Below are 21,778 nucleotides of genomic sequence, written 5' to 3' on the forward strand. Positions count from 1 at the left end.
ACTTCATCATTTTAAGCATTACTTTATACTGTTAAGGGACAAGAAACATGACTGGGCAGTAATGCCATTGTACAGGCTGTCTTCACAGATGATTACTAAGAGATAGTTTCACCAAAGGATGAAAAAGGGAGAAAAGTAACCAAATTTTCCCTACAGTTCACTGAGCCATCTATCTATGTGCAGCTGGGAGTTCTCAGACTGCTTTTCAGTCAACTCCTGAGTACTGCTAATCCCTGCTGCTGTCTTGGCAGCCAGGTCCTTTGGAGCCTTAGAGAGGGGGTGGATACTCCAGGGATGCTACACCAGACTCTGCTGAGCTTTCTAGAGGAGGTGGGAACACTTTCTGGCCCATGAGAGTAATCCCATGCATAAATTCATAAGCCCTGGTGGCTGGATTTTGCCTAGCAAACAGCAGCTCCTTCAATTTTCTTCTGAAGAAAGAGTTAGCCCCAGGGTAATGGAGGACAGAACCTTAAAATGGGAATTGGTTGCACCAAGCATGTACCAAGAGGGAAAATACAGTAAAGACAGAACTTTAGGTGCAGCCTTCTATGATTTTTGCCAGTGGGGCACTGTGCAAGGCAGTCTGTGTTCTTCATGCCTCAAGCAAGCAAATGGGGAGCTAGTGTCATTCATGTCTCTCCTCCTTCACAAGGGGAATTGCTGAGGCTCTCACCTCTACTGATCTAAAATAGGAGCACCTTGGATAAGCAAAAAAACTGCATGAAGAATCAGATCACTGCAGCCGAGGGAGAGTAACAGGTTCTCATCTGAGAAAGAAAGGGGTCTAGAAGGCTCATAGGAAACCTATGATGGCTCTTATTTAGCAATTTCACAAAGTTCGCAGTTGCAGAAAGGGAGAGCAGCACAGCTTTCACGTGTTTGGAGATCTTCAAAGGTAAGGAAGGAATGACTCTCACCACAGTGGCTGGGAAATACTTCTCTATCTTGGCTCTTTCTGAATCTGTAATTAATGTAAGGAGGCCTGAATCATTTGATTTTTCAGCTCTTTATCAACAATTTAATCTTTTGTCAGGCACGCCAAATGTTGGCTGATCTCATTAGATAATGCAGGCTAAGGAACATGTCATCAGGAAGAATGTTCTGCCAAGGTAAACCTACCTTAGTGATTTAATATGTCAAATGCAACTTTTCAGGCAGAAAAACATGATGTTTATGTCTCTCGAGAACAGACTACTCAGTTTTTTCCCCTCTGAACAAGGCCTGGCACCATGGGCTATGGCGGGGCTCTTACACATCAAGGCAATTAACAGTACTTGTCTCATCATGTCCTGGCACGTAGCGTCATGCTAGAGAGAAGACAGAGCTCACGTATCCAGAGCTCTGGGAGTCTTGTGACACCACTGCCACATTTCCCTCCACTATCCCAGGGAATAAACTGAAGACCTCATCAGTTCCCATATTCTGTTTATATAAATCTTCACTCCCCTTCTGTACCTCCAGCAAGGCTGCCACATCACTTCCTCAGTTCCTTCCCTCATATTGAGGTATCATTGCTGACACACTTCTAATGAGCTGCCATGTATCATATATTCATCATACAAAATCAAAATCTTGTATTCTTATACCTGTGGAACCATCAAATTCCTGTAGGCTCACTTTTTAAGTTGAGCAAACCTGTTTCAACATAGCAACTGAACACAGACAATTTGAAGCTGAGCCATTTTTAAATTCCATTGTTATGAAAAATTATAACTGATGCAATGTTGCACTTGCTGCTGTTCCAGTTGAGAGTCCCAGAGCAGTTGCTTCTTTTTACCTAGCCTGAAACTTGACAGTGAGGTTATTGCTCATCCAAGTGGGTGACTAACAGCAACAGCTTTAGCAAGGAAGGCACAGTGTACATAAGGAGCTGTGGAAGCTTCCCCCACAGCCTGAACACCTCAGCTGTGACCTGTTACGCTCACTTAATTTCAGTTCTGATCCCTGTGCAAAGACTGTCAAATTGTGCATTAGCTTGGTGCTGTGAATAAGGACGGATGGGGAGAGGGAGGAAAGGAGGAGAGGAAAGCAACTAATTCATTATGGAAGGAGCCTGAAATGTTGGAAAAGCTGATCCTTTCAAGGTACTTAAGTCAACATCTAGTGAAAGCTGAGAATTCCTCCGGGTACCCAGAAGGATTTGTTTAAGTCCTATTATAAGAAAGATCGCATATGATTATAAATCCTCAAGTGTCTTCCCCTCAACTACTCTATTTTCATTCATGACCTGATTAGGGTTTGAATCCAGAACTCCTTAAGTGAATAGAGCTCCAAAGACCCAGCTTACATAAAGACAGGGAATTTTTTCTAGAAATGCATGGCAAAAGCATCTGGACTTTGAAGATGTCAAGTCCTTACACTTGACTCTTTCCTTAAAGGAGGCAGAACACTAAAAGAGAATCATCAGAAATGTAGTCATGACAGACTGGCACTGTGGATCACCTCACTTATGCACCTTTTCTACCATAAATAATGCATAGATGTCTCATTTACATTGCAGCCATGGCTTGCATCTGTGTAGAGAGTACAGGATGACACTGGTATCCTGCATGACCTGAGGTATTTTCTGTACTACGGACCTGTCCTTTCCTCAAGACAACTCTAAACAGCACAGACAACCTGCATTTACTCACATATTAGCAATAATTAAGACAAACCTACATGATATTCGGCCTGTACTTGTTTCTAGAAAAGGGAGAAAAAAGAGAGAGATGGCTATCGACCTGGCCTAAAAAATTTACATGTGTATAGGCTTGTGAAGAAAGCTAGAGTGTGAAAGGAGTTAGAGGACTGAACTTCCCTTTGTTCAGCCTAAATGTCCCTTTGTTTACTGAGAACCAAGCAGGGGATTCAATGGCTTGATAACCTGGCTGATTGAAGATATCTCTCCCTGGCCAAGAGTTTCCATGGGGGTTGAAAAGGGAGAAATAAAGGGGATTTTGTATGCTCTTTTGTAAGGACCCTGCAGCCCCAAACCACCTCTTCTCAATTTTTCTCAGCAAACAATCCATAATGTAGCACAGTAGTAATGTCACCTCCATTTATCTTCTTTAAACTGCACTGCAAAAATGTACCTGCAGAATGAGCTTGGCCTTCCCTTGTCTGCAGACAAGAGGAAGATGTGAGTGATGCAAAAATCAGCTGCAGTAGAAATCTGTGAGAAAAGGGATCCTTCCCTGTGCTAACTTGCTGGACATATATCAACCCAAGGATTTAGGAAAGCCAGGTAACAGGTGCAGAATACAGACACGACTTGTAGATGATAAACTGCTAGAAAAATGCCTGCCAAAATAAAAAGCCCTGCTGAGATAGCTGTACATTTGCTCAGGACCCTGTGCTTAATTTTAAGGATAATTAGGATTTATCCAAAGCCAAAATGAATAGAAATAGCAACTGAAACCTTCAAGTTTCTTTCCTTCATCACTTAGGCCGTGAACTTTTTGGCAAAAGGGACTCTGTGATACCAACAAGTCATGGCTGCTCAATCACAGCATATCAGCACTGACTCATGAAAGCTGCAAAGGGGTTTTAAATGTTAGGGAGAGCTGGTCTTTTGTATTCTGACAACTCCTTACTGCTTCATTATATGAGTACCTCTCAAATGAAGAGTCTGGAATATATGCTTAAAAAAAAAAAAAAAGATATGTCAGTTGCTTCACAGTGTTTAAGGCTCCCCTGGAGCTTAATTATGTGGCAACTGTGACATGCAGTCTGTCAGCTAAAAGGTGGCAGATCCCTGTGGCACAGTTTGAGAGGTGTGTTGTGAAACATTACTCATTTGCTCTAGCCCTACAGGTAACTATGGCATGCCCCAGCTGCTGTGTCCATGGCAGTAAGCTCCTAGATCTAGCTTCCAGCATCTCTGTGCACACTGCAGTTTGATTCTGCATTTAGATGAGTAGCACATAAATATTCCTGTCTTCAACAAATTAAAAAAAACAAACCTCACTCATGTTAGTTTTCTGATGCTCTATAACCCTAAGCCACAAGCAGAGCACCATAACCTTACAAATTTTCTGCCTCTAAGTCAGGGCTATAACTGTGGGAGATGTATTGTCCCCTAGGAATGCGGTAAGCTCTTCAGCACAATTCTGAAATGAAGAAGCACAGAAATCATATTCCAGGATATATTTTCAAATGGCTAGCAACATTTCCCCTTGGTTTCATTTTTTAAATCGTAAGCACTGGAATCATTCATTTCTAAGGCTCTCTCTTGTGTTGGTGCCTAGTTGCAATAAAAAAAAAGTAAACTACAAAACATTTCTGTCCCAACTTATATTTTCCATTTGCAAACATTTACTCCATTCTCTGAATTAACAAGAACAGCTTCTTCTACTACACGCAGGAGGTGCTTTCATAAACTTGTCACATCCTGATGTTAGTAGCATATGGTATTGAAAATATTCCTACTGCTTGAAGGAAGAGCTGTTACAAATACTTCAAGCAACAGTTTGTTAATTTTGGATGTGATCCTACAGTGCACCAATATTTTTCTCATGCTTTTAAACCTAACCATATAATGAAGATGCCCCATGAAGTTTCAAAAAGAACGAGTTAGACCATAGATTTTTTTGGGGCCCTTAGAAGAACATTTCCTTTCAAACATCAATGTGCATAAGACAGAATGTTTCTTTCTTCTTCCTTTTACAAACTAGACGAGCAAGTTATCTTTTTTTCCCTTTCTTATTTTTTTATCTTTTTGAGCTATTATGAAATATGGGAATAACTGTGCTCTATATGAGGAAGAGCAAGGCTGCCTTGCTTTACAACTCGAGAAATACAGGCTGTGCCTTACAGACCCTAGATATACCTCTTGCTCTGACTGCCTAGTAAATTGAAATATGACAGTACAAAAAAGAAGAGATGAGAAAGTGGAGTGTTAAGAATAAGGACAGAAGGCAAGACTTCTCAGGGATATAATATGGAACTGGCATCAAAAGGTAGAATTGGGCAAAGATCATCATTAGTCCTCCAGATACACTGAGCAGCAAGATATATCAGATGGGGTCAAAGAGGGGCAGGATCACAGCCCTGGGGGAGCATATAAAGTTAAATAGTTGTCTTCCATGAACAAAATTATTCCTTATCTGCTCCCTTGAAAGAATGCTGTGTCTCAGCAGTGTAATTCCAACCCAGCTCACTTTTCTCAGAAGATGACTGAACTGCCACTGGGAAATGGCTTATCTATTGGTATACAGCTAGTTGTCTGAGGTGCTGGGGGCAGGTAAAGAAGATAACTGGGTGGGTTTATGGTATCAAATACAGTGGTTTATCAGGACCTCCTGTAGCTGCCTTCCCTTCTCACACATTCTAGAAGATCAATGTTGTGTTTGCACTGGTTCCTTCACCATCACCATTTTTCCTACCCTTTTCAATGCTTTCATAGCCACAGCTTCTTACTGTAACAGCTGATCACTGCCTGGTCTCTGCCTGCTTATTTTTGCAACGTATCTGATCTTTTATAATTGACAGGAGGGGAGCTCAAGTGCAGAAGAACTCATCTCTAGTTACACAGGCAATTTTGTGGCTAAGCAGATAGTTGAATGAGGATTTCAAAGATTAAGGTGACTTCCTATTTTACCGGCTATAAATCTTAAGCCACACTTTGTTAGCAGTGAAAGTTTCAGGGATTTCAAACTGAACCTTATGCCATTATTTTTCAACAATAAATGCTATACTGCAACAGTTTTATTTACCTTCCTTCCCCTGAAATAGGAAGATTTTTCTCATCGAGGGCAAATCCACAGACATATACTTAACCCAATTTGATTTTCAAAGCTTTGTGAAAAACAACACAGGCAAGAAGGAAGAGAGGAATGCTCAATTTGCTCTAAAAGTTATTTACAACCTAGCAACAGTTAAAGAATATGGTTATGGCAGAAAAAGCAACCTAGGAGGCTTTCTCTTGGAAAGCCTCGGACTGAAAAATTAAGGCAGAGCAGGTCAATTGAGAGATGCATATGTTAAGCACATTTCCTGTCTTGCCTTAATAATGTATTCTGAATGCAGCAGCACACACTGCTTCCAGCCTTTAACTATCCAGTCAAACATGACCATTAAGCATATTCAAGAGAAAATACAAATATGAGAAGTATACCGTGACATCCTGTAGAAAAAACACAGGAAAAACAGAAGGTAACCCAAGGGCAAAAATATGCTGCATAAAATACAGTTGATGCAACACAGAGTTCAGAGAGGTGAGAGAACTGCTTTAAGCAAATATGGAAAGAAAAAAAAATCACCCAAACAATTCTTTTCTCGTTATTCTGCCAGGTTTCTGCTATTGAAATTTAAGGCAGTCAGAATAACCAAATTTTGCTGCTTCCTTAGATCTAGCTAGACCAGATGTAATGTAGCTCTCAAATGAAAGATATGCCAGGGAACAAGAAATACACAAAGCTAATTGTTAACAAAGTTCTTTGCAGGGCAAGTTGACCTGGTGAAAAGAAACAAAACAATGGAAATACCAACATAATTTGTATTCAAAGAGAATAGTGTGCTCAAGGATACCACAGGAACTTGGGATAGCATTATAACAATCTTTCTACATCTATTTTTCTTCCTAAAACTTTGTATTTGGCTTTATTTTTTGGCACAAATGGCATTATCTTTTGTCCACAAATTTCACTTAAGAAGAACCACACATTTTAGATTCCAGGTTCTGACTGGGAAAATAACTTTTTACAGTCATGTTATTTACCACCAGTTTTCAGTTGTATGGCATTATTAAAAGAGTATTTTTGAAACAGGATGTATCTAATGTAAACATTAACCAAGCTGTGAAAATAGAAGCTTAAAATTTAGTTAAAAGCACACAAACAAGTAGGAAAGCAAAAGACTAGCTAATATTTCACACTCAAGCATCTAAAGCTCATCCCCTGAAATAAAGGTTGAATTTGGATATACAGATATTATCATTAGAACAATCTTAACCCCAGTTTCCATGAGTAGTGGGTAGCCTCAGAAAACTCCAGAGGTTACTCTTTTTAAGCTACAAAGTAGCTAAAAGCTACAGTGACAAAACAGAGATTTCCTGAGGCCATCTTTCCTATTTTCTTAGTCTCTCCTAAGGCTGTATTAATCATGTCAGTTAGGATAAATTTCCAACTTCCATCATATCAATTGTTTTGAGTTACCTGAAGAGAATGCTAGAATAGCTAGAGAATAGCTAGAGAATGCTAAGTCAACGTGCATACTTGACTAAAAATTAGGTGCTTCCTCAGGAGGAATGATGGGATCTTGGAAAACTGGTGAAAGTTATGCAAAAACTAAAAAAGCAGAGTATTAAACACAGATTACCTGGGCACCTACTCTAAAAGCAGCTTCCACTTGAGCTTTTAGGATATTGCACTTCAAATGGTCAGGTACAGATGAAGGTGACACAGGGGCATGAAGAGTCTTTTCTGTTACCTTCTTTTCTTCAGCCTGTATTTATTAAACAAGCAGTGACATACATTAGAAAGATAAGTTCATAAAATTATCAAAGGTTAAATTTCACTTGTAATAACTTGATTCACCAATACTGACTAAAACTTCCATATTCATACCCTGATAGATACATCTTAGAAGTTTTCTAAATATTTAATGACTTGATACTATGTTCAAGACAAAAATAGCCCCAGGGAAGCCTGAGTAATAGAAGCAAGAATATGATGTGGAATAAAAAGCCCAGCCAGGCCCTGGAGTGGTTGTTCAAACCTGTGATCACACTGAGGAAACAAAACATTGTCTCAAAATATCCCACAGAAGGCAGAAGAACAAACAGCACAACTATAGTGAGCACTGGCTTTTTACACCACCCTTAAAATGAAAACTTTGCAAGTTTAACCAGAGAAATGAGAAGGAATCTCCACTTAATTGCAAGCCAAGTGAAATCTCCATCAGAAAGTAAAGAAAAATCAAAGAACTTTAAATATTTATGATGCTGTTTCCACCTGATAATAATACTTTACCTACACAGTGATCTGAATCAGAAATTTTGGCCTCAGGATAGCTAGTGTAGTGCCCTGGTCAAACATGACCTAAAGGTTTTGTGCCTTGAACAAACTATATCCAGCAGAAATGTCAGAAATGCCACATGAATAAACTTCCCATGCACAAAAGGAAAGCAAAAAGAAAGACAATGTAAGACTAATGTATCAACAAAGAGAGTATGATGAGACCAGGATAGTAAACATTAACTCTTATGCAATCAAACTGTAATATGTCACATATTTTTAGAGACTAGTTGGACAATGGCATAACAGCCATTGTAAACTTCCCTATTCTTCCTGGAAGTGACACCTGAATTATAGATGAGTAAGAGCCTAGATTGTGCATTTATTTTCTGCTGTCATGGCTGAGAAGGGTGAGTGGTTGTATACACCCAGACAGAACAGATATGCAATGCTGTCATTCAGATTTCAGCCAAAACAGGTACAATGCATCAGAACACCAGGTCCAGTGATCCTCGAGGTTTACCTCTGCCAGGTATTTAAAGACAGAACCAATCATTTTTTTTACTGAAATTACCATATGATTAGCCCTTTCACTTCAAAATCTATCTCCTTTATCCTTCCTTCTGCTCTCCCTCATGGCATGCCACTGGCTGATGGTAACTACAATCTTACTGACTCTCAGGTCCTCGAGCACGCACAGACAAATGGGAATATCAAGGTTCAGGGAACACTTTCTGAAAGTGGAGCAAGTCACTCCAAAAGCAATTGTGCTGCTTAAGGAAACTGCTCAGCAAACTCTGGGGAGGGAAAGGGCCAGACCTTAGCAGAACTCTGTTGAGACTGCAAGATATTTATGTGCAAGCAAAGTTGGTCTAGCAACCTTCTGCCTCCAAAATTCCATAGCTGCCAGGTATGATTTTGAACAACTGTCTGTTAAAAGACTACTCATCATGAGATTTTTTTTATCTCTGCCAAATTCCTAATAATTCTTACATGTTTATTTGTCAAGCTACATTTACTTTGTTTAGAGGAAAATATATTTGGACTTCCCATTCTCCCCAGTCTCCCCCTAAGGGAAAAAGAAAATACATAAAATGAAAAGTGACAGTGTCTAGCTGGAGCAACTTATGGAACTGTAGTCATCTATTCAGTCTTGATTAAAACAATAGTTTGGCAAGTATATGAAAAGAAAACAAACCACCAAACCCAAACATGAAATATTTGATTGCCATAGGTGTCTTTCCTGGGATACTTGTGAAGTTGAGAAGTGGAGATAATCAAATGGACAAAATTATTTGTAAAGAAAGCACAGCTTTTACTTCACTGATATTCTTGGTAGATAAAGTGAACCCATTTTAAAAAGACTGTTATTACTGCCAACATTCATGTGTATTGATTTCTAACAGCAGAAAAAACAACACATTAAGCAGTGGCATTTTTAAAGGCCATGCAAAATCTCACCTTTGTTTTTACACTGTATACTAATTAATAACATTTCAGTCAAGCAAAAATAAACAATTGTATTTTACTTTCTATAGCAAAACAATTGGGGCTTGTTTGGGAGACAAGCTTATTTCATAACAAGAAACGTTCCCAAGTCACATCCCTCTGTTATTCAGATGGATATAGATATTTTTCAGTCCTATTGCTCTTTTTCCACTGCCTAATTTCCCCATATTGACCAAGAGGAAAATAAAAAGTCCCAGGGCTGCCCTATATATGGGAATCCTCAAAAATATCTAAATCTCCTGCTCTATTCAGTATTGTGCAGATGACTCCATTTAACAGAGATCCTCAGTGTGAGATCTGATGTGCAAGTCCCACACTGAGATTCTTGAGAGGTCCAAATACTGATGGGTGGCTGACCTGGCTGAAAGAGAAAGCTGCTGCTAGAAGGTGCACACTTCTCAGAAGCCAGTGCTGGGTATTCAGTTCTGCTTTAGTCCTTGTTTGGGTCACACTTTAAGGGTTTCACCTTCAAGCAAGCAAAACTTGCTTTAACACGGGGCGTGGGAGTGCTTGGCCTGACCCGGCCTTCTTTAGCTTCTGAACACGTCAAAGATTTCTTGGCCTGCCTGCCTTGGCAGTCTTTTCAGCCACAGAGTAGCACATCCTGAATCATTGCTGAATTCTGCTCTCCCACAGCTGAATAGCTGAGACTATTACACAGAGTCAGTGGCACTGACGATCCAGATGAAAAGTAAACTTTAATCACAGAACAAAGCAGAACCTCTTTATTGCAGACTATTATCACTTTTAAGCATCTATATAAGTTCCTATTTTTCCCTAATGCCACTAATCTTTACGTACAAGCTCATTCATCTCCCAATTTAACTTTATTTATTGTTAAAGTATAACTGACATAAAGAATGCAAAAGAAAAAAAAATATTTCATGGCTACAAAAGCACATGCAGAATCTTCTGTGGTTCATTTCACTAATTTGTAAGAAAATCAAAGATCAAAAACCTGTCTGCATTAGGAATGTCCACATACTATTGCTACAAGAATGAAAGCTGTATCCTTATTTATTTTTCTATATAATAAAGAAATTTTATATTTCCAGAATCTTCACTGCTCTCAGCAGAAAGAGAACAGCTAGGTATTAATTTGTTGAGACAGGCTGGCAGTTGTTAACATTTTGATTTAATTTATACACTCAAAGTATTCTATTTGGAAAATATTAAAATGCTAAGCATGGCAGGATGTTAATGAAACTTCCTATTTTATAACTTTTTAGTCACAATTCAAAAGAATCTTAGATACCCCTTTCAAGTGAAAGTCCTAGAGTCAAACTTGCATTTGAAAGAGATGATACTCTTGCTTAGCATTTCAAACTAAACTCATTCTAAAAGGTTTAGAAATTAAGAAAAAACCCATTAGGCTTCCTGATAAAACTCCAGTTTTCCATGTCCAATTTTGCTGATCTCAATAACAGCAATGTGTTTACATTTTTTCACCATCAATGCAGAATTTTATTTTTCCATGGAAGGAGAACAATGGAGAATTGCATTTAAATGGAAAAAGTCAAACAAGCTCAGATATATACACATATAAAATTAGAGGCATTTTTTGTTTTTGTAACTGAAGTCTTAAATTTGCTGTTTCTCCTCCCAAAAATTTACTTTAAATTCAATTACATTTGCTAATACTAGACCTGAAGGCAGATTTGCAGTGTTAGATAACGATGACACTGACTTTGGTTTGCAAAGCTAAGTGAATATTAAGTACACATACAGAATATAAAAATAGCTGCATGAAACACAGCAATACCACTCCTGTAGATAACATTTCCAAGTTCTGCTTTAAAAGGTTCATACTTTTTTCTACATCAAACTTTGTACCAAGAGCAAGATTCATGATCTTGTGCCTCTGTGAATTTATTGATAGCCTCTTCTTAGACAAACATCATGTTTAAAACATGTGTTTTAATGGAGAGAACTGAAGAATATAATGAATATTTTCTTTAGGAATGCAGGTCTATTTTTGTTGCTAGTCATCACTACTAGTAGGAGGCAAAATTTTAACAAAGACAACACAAATATATAGGTTCTGAAAGCACATTAGGTAAGTGAGGTTTCCTGGGACTCAACTACATCTGAAAATGTGCATAGAAATCTACAGACTCTTTTGTCCCTTTTTCACCAGGAAATTTATTGCTTTTAACCATGTGGCAGCTAACACCAATTATGAACAGGTACCGCAATAAGACCTGTACAATTATGTGTTATTCTTATTTGAGGTAAAGTTTACAAGCAGAAACTACATCTTCTTTATTAGAAAAAAAAGTACAATTGAAAAAACAAACAAACAAACCCTACATTAAGCTGTCAGACATAGAATACTTTCCTCAGGTTAGCTATTAGTTGGTCTAATGAAAAATATAACTCCCAATAAATCTTGTTATGCTTATATCCCTGTAGTAAACCTCTTTAATTTTTGGTATCAAATTTATTTTATAAAATGCTATTGCTCAATATTATTAAATCCTACCTCTGTCACTATGAGATTTATGACAGTCTTAGAGGACCATGGTAGGCTGTGTTCCCTGGGATATACCCTCTAATCTGTGTATCACACAGAAGAGTCTCAGGTACATCTAAAAGATAGGTTAATTTTGTGGGTTTTCTTAAACTATAAATTATTTTTTGAACCCTGGTGGCTCTGGGCATTGCTGTTATGCAGGGAGCAGGTAGTTCCACAGATTTTTGGAGGTGGTGTCATTTGGAAGCAGATGACCTATGTAATAGGGCAGTCCTATAATACAGTTTTGCCCTGGTAGCAAAAGGCTTTAAGTTCTGAGCAGAGTTTACAAAAACGTTAAGGCTCATCTAGCTGCCTCTATCTGGACTTTTCTCAATCTGCCTGCAGGTTTGCTCCACTAAGATTAGCTGTAGCAGCAATAATTTTATACAGAAAGCAGTAACACCAGTATTTTTTTGTAGAATAAGACATTTATGACTCTAACACAAACATGTAGTTTAAAGCAATGTAGGGCTTATATGAAAACAGGAGTTTTGAGAAGGGAAGACACAGAACATGGTCTAGAAGAGCACTGATATGGAGTGATAGCACAAAGGCCACAGTCTGGCACTGGAGACCCATGGCTATAAACAAATCATCAATGGCCAGTTAAAGTGCAGACCTGAACCTGGACAAATTTGGGTTTAGGGACAATAAAGAGAGTGAAGACATAATTTATAGCATATATATGTAAAAGCCACCACATACAGTAAATTTGGGTGGAATGAGAAGATATGTAGACCAATGAAGAAAGAGCAAGATGTAAAGGCTTGTTTGAAAACATGCAAAAGGGCTCAAAGTATATTGTAGAGTGAGGAAAAAGAAGAAGACATGGACATGCCGGAGAGAACATTGGAACAGGCTGCCCAGAGAAGTGGCTGAGTCACTATCCCTGGAGGTATTTAGATGTGTAGATGTAGCACTGAGGGACATGGTTTAGTGTTGGACTTGGCATTGCTGGCTTAACAGTTGGACATGATGGTCTGAAAGGTCTTTTCCAACCTAAGAAGTTCCATGATTCTATGACTATCATAATTCTTTCACCCCACCAAAATGAAATCACCAACCTTAGGACCCACAGTTGTAGGGAAAGGGTGACCATAACATCAGGAAAAGAGGTAGAAACAATTTGAAATGCATTATTATTCTTTATTTTTATGCAATAATTACAGCTGGGCTAATAATTACTAGACTCCCAAGATTTCAGAAATGCTAACAATACATTCTTGGCTTTATATCATACACACACACACACCACACACACACACACACAAAGCAACGGGGGATGGGAGAACATATTTTTCTAATGAAAGGCTTCCAAGAAGAAAATCAGAAATACATTCACAACTACAACACTTAGGATTGTCTGTCTTGGAGATTAAGGACTCTGCTAGCACAAAAGGGTATGAAACACAAGTTGAAACAGACTTTCATCATTTAGTAGGTGGACAGACACATACACCATACCAAACAGCTCTGGAAAAGAGGTTGGACACATCCATTCATCATTCCCATGAGACAAAGTTTGCTGTAGCAGACAATCAAATTAATTAACTGCAGAATCTAATTTACCCAATTTCTTGCTAATTCTCCTATGGGTCTATTATGAAGCCTGGCAAATTCCAGCCTGAAAGCACTTTGCTTGAAAAAATAACAATTAGCAACTGTAAAGGAGGGAGTGAAAATTGGGATTCCACAACAGATGTGGAAATGGTTCATTTTTTTTTTTAATCAAAAACAGAGTAAATGAAACAGCTTTGTAACAGCTTCACTAGTTTTATTTAAGCATAATATTTTGGAGGATGCAATAGCAGGCCATAAAAAGCCCTTAGTAGACCAGAAATCAATGGAGTGGTGCAGGAGAGGAGTTAAGTCTTCATTTTTTTGCCAGAAACTAGACAACGTTGAACACTCATTGAAATCTGTTTGCTGCTGGACTGAGTAGTTAGTTAACTACCATAATCAAAAGAACTTTAAAGGCCCCACTCTCAGTTAAAAATTCTTGTCACAGTTTGGGGTTGTTCAATCCAGCCTAACCTGCCTTGTTACCTTTCTGCTGGGCAGTACTCTATGGCATTTCAGCCCAAGGTTAGCTCAATATTTGCAGCAAGTCTCTCTCTTTCACTGGAGAAGTCATCTGCTGAGGCAACTCCAGGCTCTGCTCAGAGATCAGAGACTTGTGGTTTGTTTGTTTTAGCTTTGTGAGCTCTGTACACAGAATCTAGGTCAGACAATGGTGCTTGAAGAAGAAACCACAAGTGAAAGGCCAAAAGAATTTCAGAATGATTTGTTGGTCACAACCCATGGCCTGTAATGTAAGGTCTGGATCACTGAAATGCTTTCCAGTGGTGACTCTGGGCCAGTTTCAAGAGTATGTACAATTTTCAGATTGCTAAAAATAGTAATTTTAATAATTTTTTAAGAGCTGGCCTCTTTTCCATTCACATAGTAGCTGCTGTTCATGGGAATGCTGCCCAGCTCTTAAACCCAAATCCTCTATGACTGCCAGGGAAGAGTTTTCATTAGACAGCCCATGTCTCTAGCCTTGCCTTTTGCTGAGCTTCTGCCAGAAACAGAAGCATTTAGCATCTCTTGGTGCTCATTACAAGACTTTTTCATCAGCTAAACTTTGACTGATGGCAGACTCATCACAGCAGACACAGGCTGCATTTACTTTGCAGCTGCATTTATTGTGAAGCTCTGACTTGTTATGATACTGGGTTCTGCTAATTAGTCCTTAAATGAATAATCCGTCTGACTGTGGACAAGATTCTAGAGCTGTCAGGACAAGCCAAAGAAAACCTTTAATTATAAAAGAGCTGAGTCCTCCCTTCACAGACTTGCAGTTAATATGAACGAGCAAGAGGATCAGAGATCAGGCAGAAGTTGCAGGTACAATATTTGGATTACTTGCACAGTATGGTGGGATACAGGACCAAAGTGTTTCAAGCATTCAGTTTAAGAAAGAAGACAGACCATAAATCTACTAATTTTGAAATCACAGGGGTACCATTAAGGTCGCATCTTTAAACCTTTTGTGCAGCATAGGTCAGATTGGTTTGCCCAATTGTGCGCTGTGGTCAGTGTGGAGGGAGACCTTTCACATCTTCACTTTTGCCTTTTAAATATGCCAAACTCAGCTCTCAGTGAGCTCAATAGTGTAGGACAGTCCTTTAAAGCATGTTTTGGACATTGCACCTGAGCAAATGTTCTCCACTGGTGTTCAGATAGAGTATCAGTAATCACATCTGAACTACACAAGTCCTCTTACAACACCTGGGTATTCATTGGATGAGTCTGAGATGGAGAATTTTCCTTTGGCAAATGATGTCAGTGCTTAGCAAGCTTTGCCTATAAAAAGCCTTACTTATTACCAGTTGAGAATATTTCTAGAAGATGAACTTGAGAAATGCACACAGGAATGAAAGGTGACTACTTTCCCATTTCACCTCAGTTTGTTGACTTTTATGATTTATCTTTTTAATTCCCACTTGAGCTAGACAAAATTAGAACTCATCACAGGTGAAAACCAAATAGATTTGGGAGAAAGTCTAAAATATTCTGCCATCCTCTGTTCATTGAGAAATCCCCCAAAATCATGACACAGGCCATTACTTCATGACTACATTAATAAGGCATAAGGACTGCAGTCCATATCTGAACTACACCAAAATCCTATGACAAACAATGAACATGGTTCAAGGAAATCTTAATGCTAGTAAATCCCTTGCATTATAGAATAAATTCAATTAACTGTAATGTTGAAAAAAATTCCAATATTTAATTTTTGCATTAGAAACACCTGGCTCACTGATTTTTAGCCTTGACTTCCATCTCCTGGAATCTCTCATACAGAGAAGAGAAAGATTCTGCTTTATAGATATATAGTCCCTTTGTGCTTGTATTTTTGGTACATTTGGTCGTGTTCCCTTGGATTTTAATTTCTCTAATGCTTCTTGAAATAATATCAACAAAAGGCTGTTTGTAAAACCAAGGTAAAATAATTGAGTTCTTTCTTGAGCTGACAAAGAACTCTCAAAACACCATTTTTCTTTTAAAAAGTCTATACAGAGTCACTGGGGGCCAGGACCTACCTCTTTTGAAGACAGTGGCAATGCTCTCATTGAATTCACAGGGTCCAGCTCAGGACCTGTGCGGTTGTAAACCAAAGATCTTGGTCCAGATTCAGAACAAGGGTTCCCAGTTCAGGAACAGTGGATTTAGCCTCACATGGATACAAGGAGACAATGATTTGCTGATCTCTGGCAGAAGCAGCAGGACATGGCTGTTTGGCCACCTCTGCAAAAACTGTCTCATAAAACACCCACTAACTTCAGATGCCAGGGGGAGTTTATGGCATAACACGGACTCCTCATGTAGAAAAACAAGATTTTTTTTATCACTTAAAGTGTTGTTATTTTTTTACAGCTCTAGGCTGCCTAGATGACTAACTCTTCACAACTAAACTAAAACTATAGCATAACATTGTTGAAGCAGCTTCTGAAATTTTAAAAGGCAAAGCTGATTGAAATGCTAAATCTAAAAACCAAATCCCAGTCCCATAAGAAGATGGTGAGAGGTGATTAAAAAGCAAGCCAGTTGAAGATGAATGTTGATTTGAATTTGAGGTGAAAAAACAGCATCTTTTAAATATGAAATGACAAAGGTGCTCTGGCATATCTATGTAAAAGTATATATGTATATGCTATACCTTGTTCATGCTGACGTGCAGGGCTGGCCATGGTCCAACTACCTTCATACTCTCCGTTTCTATTTTCTTCAGATGAGAAGTTTCATCATAAAGAAGGGGAAGTCCTGAGCTCAGTTCTAAAATGATGCCCAAAAGAAAGAAAGAAAAAGACACAGTCTGAAGGGAAGCTACAGAGAACTTCAGAGCAAGATACTCAACTGCATTTGAAGAGACGGCATTTGGCAAAGCATCTTCTCTGTAAGACCCTCTAAAATGTTTATTCCTGTTGGGTCATTTTGCCTTTTTCTATTTAGCAAACAATTCCTCCCCCTCCTCCTTCTCACCCATCCTTTCATTTCAGCAGAGCTTTTGCCAGCTTTGGGCTAGATATTTCTCTCCTTACCTCCCCACCGCCTCTACCCCCTCTATATTCTAAAACTTAGTTGACACCAGAGGGATTATTTATGCAGCCAAGGTGCCACTCTCGAAACATGTGATGTGTAAAGAGATCAGAGTATAGCTTTTGGCTTCTCTCAGACATCTTTATTTATATACCAGCCTCTTTAAGACTGTTGTCAGGAATTTGCTGTGCTTTGTCAACAGAGATTTTGAGCAAGCCACTGACAGAGAAAGACAAGGAAAAAATACTTTTTAAAACAGCCCTAAAAGGTCTCTGTCATCATCTTGGGGATGCTGTGGCTTATATATATGTATTTGCAAGTTCTCAGAGAAAAATAAACTTCATCATATGATGATTTAATGAATCTCTGTGTCCTCCTGTATTTCTTCTTGCCATGGATTCTAGATAATAACAGCTGGGAACAATCCATTTCTGTGGAGTCTGATTCAAAGCCTACTGAAATCAATAAAAACTTGCACTGACTGCAGTTTGGTTTGGATCAGGTTGTTAAGCTGTCCTAAGAATATTAAATATTACTCACTCAAGATCTAATTCTACAGCTGTTTAAATATACATTAAGGGCTTTGCTGACTAGAGACAAATTGCTAAAACCAGCTTATAGAGATATAAGCAGAAAGCTGTTTTCGCCGTTAGTGAAACATTATCAGACCCTGAGGTAATAATGCCCTAGAAGGGGTTACAATATCAGCATTGACCTCCTCTTGGTGGTCTTTCATCACAAGTTAGTGTTGCCAGAGTTCAGAATTTCTCACATCACAGCTGCTTCTGTGCATGAGACTGTGAAACTGCCTGATATCCTGGGAATAAATTACCGCAGCCATAAAATCAGACATGATGATGGGCAGTTTTTTTTTTTTTTAATAAACACCATGAATGTAATTTCCTCCTAAGAAAGAAAATAAAGGGGGAGGGGGAAGTGCCCTATTTAAATTATTCAAGTTTGCTATTATTTAAAAGGGATTTTTAAGCTGGGGTGGTTTTTTTTTGGTTGTTTAAATGGAGAACTCTGGAAGACAAGCAGGCCAGTTTAGCCTTTTTACCCAACATCAAAAACAAACAAAAGAAAAGACAATAATAATAATAATTCCTACAAAAGGCATAAATTTCCTGAGTCAGAATTAAGTCTTGGCAAACCCAGGCTTTCATTCCAAGAAAGGATCTGGCAGCACCGTGGTTTTTCAAAGCTCTGTTTCCAGCTTGAAACTCAGTCTGTGTTAGACCATTCTCTGCTCAGGGTTATGCAAGGTCTTTTGTAGCGAGCTGCTCAGGAATAAAGGATGCCTTTTTTTGAAGTGATAACCTGTAAGCTCAGCCCAGAGTTCAAGAGGCAACCTGGGTCCCCTCTTCCCATTGCTCATTTTCTGCCATAAAAATTCTGTGAGCTGCACTGCATACGTGTTGGCATCTGCTCCCAGGGACAGCCCCAGCTGCTGCCGGTGAATCTGCTCACGTGCACCTGGTAATCCATGCACAACCTTGCCACGCCAATTAGGCTCAGCGAGCAGCTCAGCCTCTCTTCCCTGTAAGGCCAACTGCTGTTGCATAGAGTGGGACTGGGGTTCTGGGATATGCTGGGGGAAGATGTGCTGCACCACAAGATGTGATCTGTGTACGATAGCTTTGAGGTGAAGAGTAGCTTTGTGAGTACAAGAATCAGGCTGAATGCAGGAAAACAACATCTTCTGCTGAGCTGAACACCTTCATAAACACACACGTCAGATTTGTTTCACTGGATTTCACTTCCTCCAGTAACTGAAGCAGACAAATTACTTGGAATGTGAAAAATCAGGCAGGTCTGGCCCTGGTTTGTTTTCTGTTTGTTTCTGTAACAAAGTCCTGTGCTCTGTGTTTGCTGGGAAACATGCACTAGTATTTAAAGGAACCCTGGCTGGGCACATTGCTGTCTCCTTCTCTCCTGCCCATGTCCCGCTAATTGCACTGGAATTTTAGTATTTCTCAGAATAGATGTAAGTGGAAGAAAGGCAGATCCTTTCTCCCGCTCAGCCTGATGGTGGGTACATATCAGTGGGTCATTCCCTGTTCCACTTCAGATGAATTCAAAACTATCTCAGAGCTCAGTGATGAGTCCAGTCCATAGGAACTGGAACAAGTCACAAAACACCTGTGATCCCATGGGACAGCACAAGGTAGATTAAGTGCTGGTGTCTCCTCTGTCAGCCTTATGGGGAAGTTTCTGCTAGGATAGCATATTTGCCCCATGAGATCTTTTTGCTCTTCAGGCATTTCCACTTGAGATATTTTGGTCACAAGCACCCTCTTTCCTGAGAGCATCCCCAGTTTAGTGACCACTTACTTCCTAGAAACACTTTCCCGGTACTGGCCTTTCCACACAGCCTGGAGCCAGACATCAGTCCCCCATGTCCTCACGCTCCTCAGGCAGACTGCTGATAGTGTTTCCTCTCTGCCTGACTTTTCTTGCCCCACACACTGTGCCATGTCCTCCATAAACAGCCAAAGGCCAGTATGCTCCTAACCATTTCAGTACATGCACTGTGAACCTTTGCCACACACTGTCAACAAGAGTTTTCTCAGCTGAAATAGCCTGAGTAGTATTTTTAATGAAACCATTAAAAACAAACCAACCCTAGTCCTCTGAGCACCAACCTTGAAAAGGCACTTAAACCCAGCACCCCAAGCTGCAAATGAGTAAGTCTGATTCTGTTTTAAGGGAAGTGCTCCTACCCAGACTGCCACTGCTTTCACAGCATAAACATGCCAGATATAACCATGAACTGGCTTCTCAAGGGAAATCAGCTTTGCCCCTCCAGCCGGATGCACAGGTGCTGCAGAGGATCGGCAATGGGTTGCAGTGGGGCAGCACGGCGGCATTAAGAGACACGGCATGCACAGCTGCCTAAACAGCTCAGCTGGGAGCAGTCAGCACGGCTGCACCACAGCCTCCCCTTGGAGGTGCTCCATCCCTTTCCACTCCCTTAGAGAAACTGGGAATTGGCATTCGGTGCTAATGGCTTTGGGCAGGAACCAGCACCGATTCTCCTGCATCAGTTAGTAGCGAGCAGAAAAAGTGAAGAGAAAGGTGAAATTGTCTCCAGCAACAGGTGCCACCCATACATGCCATGGCTTCTGAAGTCCCTTTCAGAGCATGGCAGACAGGCCAGGGAGGCTGCTCCCCACCACCAGGGCCAGTCTGGGGAAGGCAGCTCACTCTCCCCATGTCTGAGGGAGGAGGACATGGAGCCTCCTGGGCCCCAGTTTCCTCTCGCTGGGCACAAAAACTGACCCTGACGTTTGCCCTTGTGCTCTTCTAGGCTTTTCCTAAGGTTATTTCTGCAATAAGGAGAAGCAGGAAAGCTGTGTGACCTGAGAGTGCTGGAGTAAACACCCTGTGCTGTGTGGTTTTTGCTGTTTTTTTCAATTGCCTCCTGTCCCGCAGGTGGGCCCAGGGCAGGGCGGTGGGCAGCTGGAGACCAGCAGCTGCAGCGGGGACTGGAGCGGGGCACGGAGCTGTGGGCTGGGTGGCAGTCCCGGGCAGCAGCGCTTCATGGGCCGGGACACTCAGCAGCAGCATAGCTGGCTTGGAATGAATTTCCTGGCATGCTTCAGCTCTAATTTGGGAAAGGAAAATATGGGCTGGCACACCCCCCAGAAAGGTCACCGCCTCCCACGGTGCCAGGCTGATAGCCGGGAGAGGTTTTCCAGCAGAGCCTTGCCAGCATCCCCCAGCACCTGCGACCGCCCGGCCGCGGCAGGGCCAGGGCAGCCGCCCCAGCCCCGCACCAGCACAGCCTGCACTGCCCTGCCGGGGGCCAGGGACTGCACAGCCGGGCCAGGATGCAAATACCTCAAAACTATCACACTCTCCTGGGGAAAGAAAATGAAAGAAAATGTTTCTGATCTTCTGAAACAAGGTCTGATTAAAGTGCTTGTCCAGGTAGATGCCTGTGCGATACTGCTGAGGTGGGACAGTTTACAGTCAGGGTCACCCAGTACAGTCCAAGACCCTGGTTTCAGGAATTTGAAAATTATCAGATTAACTGACCAGGGTGAAAGATTCCATAATGGATAGTTATCTCAGCATCATTTACAGTTATGAAGGCAAAAACTGGGCAAGGGAAGAACTCATTTCCTAGAGACAAGGAATATAATAGATCATATCTTGTTTTGCTCATCATCTGATATTCTTACACACTTCACAGTGCAGAGATTGTAAATCTGGAGAGCAGGAAGTAGGACTGCTCAATGACAGGGCTGTTTCTCTTCCATTTCCTGTGTAAAATATTTGGCCGAGCTCCGTACCCTTAAAAATGCCTGTACACGTTCAGCAGCAGAGACTTCCACCCAAACTTCCCAAGACTGCATCAGAAATGGATAGGCTTCTCTCCTCGCTACTTTCTACAAGCCAAGAATTTCTCCACTAAGGAAGCAGGAGTATTCCAGTTTTGGTAGCTAAAGCTTGCAATTATTCCGATTACCCAAACTAAGAGCAAGATGCTGTATGTCCAGGGCTCCAAAATTTCTGCTGCCTGTGCCCAGACACGAAAATAGGATCCAAACAAGGAGGACTCAGGGCCAGCTGGACAGATCAGCAAAAGACAATAGCAGATGAGGGTAGGTTTGTGAAACTACACAAACAAATAGTAACAATGAAAAAGGAGACTGTGCCAAGTGGTTAGAGTCAGTATCTGTGACTAATGAGGAATTTGTTCAGCTATAGAACACCCACC

General features: G+C 40.4%; 1 protein-coding gene across 6 annotated transcripts in view; it reads right to left on the reverse strand.

The window, feature by feature from the left end:
- Positions 1-21,778, reverse strand: part of EPB41L4B (erythrocyte membrane protein band 4.1 like 4B) — a 167,866-nt gene that overhangs the window by 50,552 nt on the left and 95,536 nt on the right. For 4 of the 6 annotated variants that reach the window (XM_085571769.1, XM_077784967.2, XM_077784973.2 and 1 more), the window contains 2 exons: positions 16,673-16,788; positions 7,303-7,428 (listed from right to left, as the gene is read on the reverse strand). In XM_085571769.1, the coding sequence (XP_085427895.1) occupies positions 7,303-7,428; positions 16,673-16,788 (242 nt within the window). The remainder of the gene's footprint in view (positions 1-7,302; positions 7,429-16,672; positions 16,789-21,778) is intronic. The other 2 variants (XM_085571768.1, XM_085571770.1) reach the window with 1 other exon arrangement.

Source organism: Lonchura striata, chromosome 2 (assembly GCF_050655825.1).
Source record: "Lonchura striata isolate lonStrDom1 chromosome 2, ASM5065582v1, whole genome shotgun sequence".
Classification (NCBI taxonomy): domain Eukaryota; kingdom Metazoa; phylum Chordata; class Aves; order Passeriformes; family Estrildidae; genus Lonchura; species Lonchura striata.